Source organism: Oncorhynchus masou, chromosome 3 (assembly GCF_036934945.1).
Source record: "Oncorhynchus masou masou isolate Uvic2021 chromosome 3, UVic_Omas_1.1, whole genome shotgun sequence".
NCBI classification, from domain to species: domain Eukaryota; kingdom Metazoa; phylum Chordata; class Actinopteri; order Salmoniformes; family Salmonidae; genus Oncorhynchus; species Oncorhynchus masou.
In genome coordinates this window covers 25,466,962-25,473,114 of record NC_088214.1, presented here as the reverse complement: position 1 = coordinate 25,473,114, position 6,153 = coordinate 25,466,962, and the positions used below count along the sequence as shown (strand labels likewise).

General features: G+C 43.6%; 1 protein-coding gene across 1 annotated transcript; it reads left to right on the top strand.

Moving 5' to 3' along the window:
- Positions 1–971: 971 nt before the first annotated feature.
- On the top strand, positions 972–5,534 carry kncn (kinocilin). Its single transcript, XM_064927762.1, has 5 exons — positions 972–1,320; positions 3,250–3,318; positions 3,412–3,483; positions 4,148–4,241; positions 5,245–5,534. Exons 1-5 carry the CDS (start codon positions 1,173–1,175, stop codon positions 5,318–5,320), a joined length of 459 nt encoding a protein of 152 aa, XP_064783834.1. The 5' UTR covers positions 972–1,172; the 3' UTR covers positions 5,321–5,534.
- The last annotated feature ends 619 nt before the right edge of the window (positions 5,535–6,153 follow it).

The window sequence follows — 6,153 nt, the reverse complement described above, 5'->3', positions numbered from 1 at the left end:
TTTTTTATTACCCTGTCACGTTCTTACAGTAATAGTAATATACTGGCTGAAAGCAATCATATGTCTTTCAAGCATCAGGATACTACCACAATGCATTAATATGAGATGTTACGATTAAAGGGAAAAAAGGAAAAATTATGCAGCTTGAACAGGATATGTGTCACTGTTTCTTCCCCCCCGATAACTTCATTTGTTACCCAACTCTCTGGTGTTAATTCCGCTCACCCTCAGCTCCCTCTGTTGCCATGGATATGCTATTCCTATGGCAACTACGGGCCTTTGTGGACGGCCTCAGGTCCCGACCACAGAGGACTCTCAGAACCTTTCATTACATTCCTAGCTCACAGACGCTATCAATGACAGTGTTCTCTCTTCCTCTATCTCTCTTTCTTCCCCTCTCCCTCTCTCCTTTTATTTTCCCTCTATAGTCTCTCTCCTTCTCTCATCCTCTCTCCACCCTCTATCTCTCTCTCCTTTCACTCTCTCTCACTTTCTTCCTCTCTCGCGCGCGCTCTTGCTTGCCCCCCTCTCTCTCGCCACCCTCTCTCAACCTCTCTCTCCTGCTTTTCTTTTGCATAATCACAAGCATGCTGTTACCTTAATTTCAGAGCACATTCCACATGTGAGCCAGGGTCTCAAGAGCAGTAGGCAATGTGACTGTGCATGTATGCTTTATGACACCCAGCCTTTTACCACTGTATTATAGAGAGGGGAACTACAGACGCTCTGTGACCACTCTCAGTTTAGTCCTAATTACCATCACTGACTGCGCTATCAGTGGTCTCAGTATTCTTGTGGGGGAGAGGGAAGGAGGAGCAGCTGTGATCAGATTTATAGAGTAGTTTGTATATCCCTGTCTGGAGGGTGAATGAATGAACGGTGGCAAAGAGAAACCAGAGCCATGTCTTTAATGATGCATGAGGAGTCTTGAAGCAGGCCAGACCAGAGACAATGCCTGGCTGGCAGAGAAAGGAGTCCTGTGACAGTGAGAGTGAGAGTGGCGGTGGGTACTTGCAACTAGAGTTGGTGCTGACACAAGTGCTACAGTTGGGTCTGACTCTGAAGGCCCAAGTTAGATCCAGTCTGTTCCAGTCCTAGTCCCTCTGCATGTCTAGGGCCTTAAGCGGGCAGAGTCTGGTGACCAGGTGGGGGGTCTCCTCTCCACCTGCCGAATGAGCGCTGTCAGCATTGGGGGGTACCACGGTCTGCGGGTGGGCTCGGCCCTTCTCAGCATCGTGGCGGGGTGCATCATTATTGGGGTGTCGAGGGAGTGTGATGCGGATGCCGTAGGGGGAATCTTCCTCGGTGCGGGGGGGCTGGGTGAGTACATTCAGAACTCCAACTAGTCTTTGATTTTGTTGAGTACTATGCAATGTGCTATGTAAAACATGCTATGCAACATTCCATTGGTACTTGCAGGGCATAGCATTGTAAGAGGCATGCAGACATTATTTATAGCTACAGTATACAACTTACCTACAGAAATGTACTGGTAGCTTATTCAGTACAGAAACTACTGCCTATTTGATGGTGGCACCACAAATGGGTCATTTCCCCAATAGATAAAACTTCATGCAAATTGAATGTCCTCTTTTTTTAATCTCTGTGGTCTATCTTGAAAATATTTATACTCCAGGCTGTCCTTTCTTTCTTCAACAAAAACACATCTATCTTTATTCCTAACTGTAACTGAGGGATTTTAGACTGCAATGTTGAAACAGTAGACAATTTGATCTCTATCCTAAGGTGTCATATGGGTCTAATAGGCTTTCCTTTCTCAGGTGTACAAGACCTGCTGCAATGTCTAATATTTGCGAAGTCCTGTAGCAGACTGTGTGAATGATCAGTGGCCCTTGACATTTTCCATCCACTTCCATCAAAAACACACCTGGGGATCAGTTGATCCGCTGGTGTAATCTAAGACAGTTGATAGCATCATGGGGAGCAGGGTATTCCACTCAACCCAGGAGATTAAGTGCAGTGTCAGAGAGTAGAAAACAAGTGGCCGGCTTTTGATCTACACTGACTGCAGAGTATAAGTCATTCAAAGTCAACTTGGACGGCTGACTTTGAACATCCCAAAACTAAAACTAAACTTTTGTGGCTTTTCCTTGTAATTAAACAACAACGTATTGCTTCTTAACAAGACAATATGGTAGCATCTTTGACATTTTGTATGGAGAACTACGTCACACAGACAGCCCCTTCTTGCACTGCAGAATCAAATGTTGTTTCCTGAAGTGCAGGTGTCCTCTTCTTATTTGCTCCAAAGAGGACAATCACTGATCCAAGTAGGCTACATCTGTGGCTATGAACTGACTGAACAAAACTCAGTGTTCTTGGGAGGATATTTTCTCTCCTTGACCGCCTGGTGAGATGTTCTGACAGCATAGACATGCATCACACACAGGCACACTCCGGATCAGCCACTGTTCAATAGCAAATCTTTCTGTGGTTAAGAAGGGAAATCAATAAGTGTTTTCAGCCTGCCTGCCCAAGGGTAGCTAGAGCTATTTGGATGCATTCACAAGTCCTAGTGGGCTCCTGAGACTGCAGGAGGGGCAGGGTAAGAGAAAATCCACTTAGCCTACCAGTAGGCTAACCATCGTATGGGAGCTAATTTATAGTTGAGTAGCACCAAACGGTCTCCTTTTTTCACACTGACCAGGATGCAGAGAAACACCCATTTCAGTCAAACACTTGTCTTCCTGTATCTTCTTTTACTACAAAACATAGAAACACGCCATTGGGGGTGGTGCTGGAGATGATGAATATGTCCCTTTAAAATTAAGTTAGCAGCTTGTCATTAAATACAATCTGCATGAGCAGGGAGATAGTAATTTAGGATTGTGTTTGTTGAGACACTTGAAGGCAATGTAACATCATTTTAATGAGATATGCCCCCGATTTCTCCCCAGTGTATGTTTGTGCTGTCTCTATGTCATTGTAACGTTCTTTGTTTATCTGCCAATTGTTTTTTGAGAACCCACAATGAAATATATTAATCAGCGATTTTATTACATCACTAACTCTGGTCCGTGCCTAAGACCAAACACTAGCTTCCATATGTTTGTTAATTGACATTTACAGTATCCAAAAGGATACTTGAAACCACCCTAATATGCTACAATCAATACAAACCAGTCAAAGAAGGTGAACTCCTACACTTGCAGTACAACACTCTTATTAGTAGTTCAACACCATGGTCAACTGATATCAATTAGTGTCAACATTGTCTTTCTTTTCCAGGCCTCCTCATCGCCGTCTTCCCCTTCATAAGAGCCTGGCTCAACATTAACAACATTCTCCCCACCTTGGGCAAGTTATTCATGTCTCCCATTATATTTGATTTCAAGCAAATCCATTTGTAAGAAAATTGTTTCTTAAAAAAAAGTCCTCTGCTCTTCACAGGAAACTTCAGAGTGCACCCTATGCCTGCTAACCCTCCTGGCCCTGAGCAACCAGAGACACTGAAACGAGAAGGTAAATGTCAGATGGCTATGTTTGTAGTTTTTAGTTGCTGTGGTTCAATTGCTGTTGTCCCCAGTGTTGGAGTCAGTTCTACGTAGTTCAAACTCATATAATTCATTGTAGAGAAAACATTTTTTTGTGAACAACAGTGACAGTTAATCCATGATACCTTGGCAGAGATCTGACTAAATCTGCAGGCTGGGCCAGATAGGACATGATAATGAACTATGCCAGGAGAGTGTGTGATGACATTAGAGAATACTCATCACACTCACTCCTGTATACTCTTTGATGAGATGGAGATTGCTTTGAACAACAGCAATTGGGCTGGAGAGAGTTATGTCTGAAGGATGCTGCACAGACACCGCAGTCACTTACCATAGCAGTTTGTCTATTCTATAATAACAATTATGTGGAGAGATGGCTAGACTAAGTTGTATAAGCCACAGATGGCTAAGGACAGCCAAACCATTGCATAGCCAGTAGTGTTTATTTGGTTATACTTTTCTCATTTCTCAGACAGCCATGGGCTAATAATGCATATTTCATTCACATTGCATATGAACATATATTTCGCTTTAGGTAGATGTTGTATAATGAATATGTATACTTCATAGATACTCCGATTGTTCAATGTGACCCAGAGGTTGTTGTTGTGTTCCCTTTCATCTGACAGCGACTCAGAGCCAGCTGAATCTGGAGCGCTCTAAGAGCCGGATGGGGACATTTGTTGATGCCGGACCGATGGCTGAGGCCCCTGCAGATGAGGGGTGAGACATGACAGACAGATGGACATGCAGACACACACAAACATACACACACACACACACACACTTGGACAGATGCATGTCTGGATATTTCTTCACATTTGAAATATACATGTATATTTTAGTTTCACAGTGTACCCTGGGGAATCCCTTTGCTTGTGAATGTAATCAGCTGATGATGCCGAGCTAACAGACAGACACTCAGTGGCACTCCAGAGCAATGGAATGATTTGGTTTGCAGCCTGCTTGTATGTATGTTGCTATGCTCCTGCCTGCTTCTTTCTCACCCAGTTCAATAAAGGTGTTTGATAGTCTCTGATGAGACCAGGTGAATGCTAATGGCATCATTTGGAGTCAGTGGCACTGGCAGACTATCCTGCTTTGTGTTGATACTACTGTGACCTTCTCATGATAACATTTAGCTATTATGAACATAGAGGATAATAGCAGAGGATGCACACCGCGTTAAATTAAATCATAAGGCAACAGTGAGAATACAGAGGCTAACTGTTGATGTCGAAAATGAAACAAGTTAAGCACTGAAGCATATAAATCATTAACATTGCTATCTAACAAATGTATGTTTTCATAGATCAAGTGTGTTTCGTGTGTATTCTTTCTCCCCCCAATAATAAGGAAAAATGATCCGAACCAATTCAGTACAAAGGACCGATATGGCTGTCCTGTCTCCTAAGTCGATTAGAACAGTACTATAAGTACCAAAATGTACTGAAGAGAAGGAGACCTCTATCCCTTGTCATAACCAAGAAATCAAGTTGCTCCGGATATTGTTGCCTTGGTAACCAAGAGACCGCTGATTTCATTCATTGGCTGAGTCTGGGTGATATTCACCAACCTTGCAGGTCATGCATGTCTGATCCAGTTAGACTCACTCGTGCACGCATCCACACACGTGGGCATGCATATACATGCACACATACAGTACCTCACAAACAAAAATATATTCATCATGAGCTCTACTAACACTCCCACTATTCTGTTGCAGGACATCCTCAGACATGCCAGACATCTTGTCCAGACGAAAGTTCAAGCAGACCCTCCCTGATCCAGACCTCCCGTAAATTGGTTTTATAGCAGCCACACAGCACACATCTCTCATACACGCCTACTCAGATTTGAGTTCACCCTCAAATGGACTTCACAAGTTGGTGAATCAGATGTTTACTTACTTCAACAATACAATTCAAAAGCTACATACTGTGCCTTCTCCTAACTATCGAGAGGAATACATATTTTCTTCCACAATGTCTCATTTTATTAGCAATATTATTCTTATTAGAGGGAGAGGGAGGGAGGGGGAGCGAGGGAGGGAGGGAGAGGGAGAGGGAGAGGGAGGGAGGGGGAGCGAGAGAGGGAGGGAGGGGGAGAGTGAGGGAGAGGGAGGGAGGGGGAGAGGGAGGGGGAGAGTGAGGGAGAGTGAGGGAGAGGGAGGGAGGGGGAGAGGGAGGGAGGGAGGGGGAGAGGGAGAGAGAGGGGGAGAGAGGCACAAGGCAAAGAGGTATCAACCAAGGATAATCAAGTAGTGGATAGTAACATCTCAGCTCATCGCACAGGATATACAAGAATCCCAGTACACCGACTGAGAAGGCTGTTTTCTAATGTTGAATTGTAACTGACATAGTGAAAAATACATCCTGATTTCATTGTATATCCCACCAGGGGCAAGTCTGGTGTTTTTAGAAGGAAGTCGAGCTATATTAGAGGAAATCCAGACAGAAACAATTATTTTATCAGGCAACCTAAATTATATATTCAATAAGATTGACAGACGTAGCAATAAAAAAAGGCAAATTCAAGGAGCCTCCAAAGAGGTTGAACATTTTCATCTCTTCAAATAATTTACAGGACACCTGAAATAGTGAGTTTGGATCATTCTCCGGTATCATGCTTAATT

Coding starts and splice junctions, on each gene's coding strand:
- kncn (XM_064927762.1), top strand. CDS start 1,173: ATGAGCGCTGTCAGCATTGGGGGGTACCACGGTCTGCGGGTGGGCTCG. Junction 3,484..4,147: donor AGAGACACTGAAACGAGAAG/GTAAATGTCAGA, acceptor TTCATCTGACAG/CGACTCAGAGCCAGCTGAAT. Junction 4,242..5,244: donor GAGGCCCCTGCAGATGAGGG/GTGAGACATGAC, acceptor ATTCTGTTGCAG/GACATCCTCAGACATGCCAG.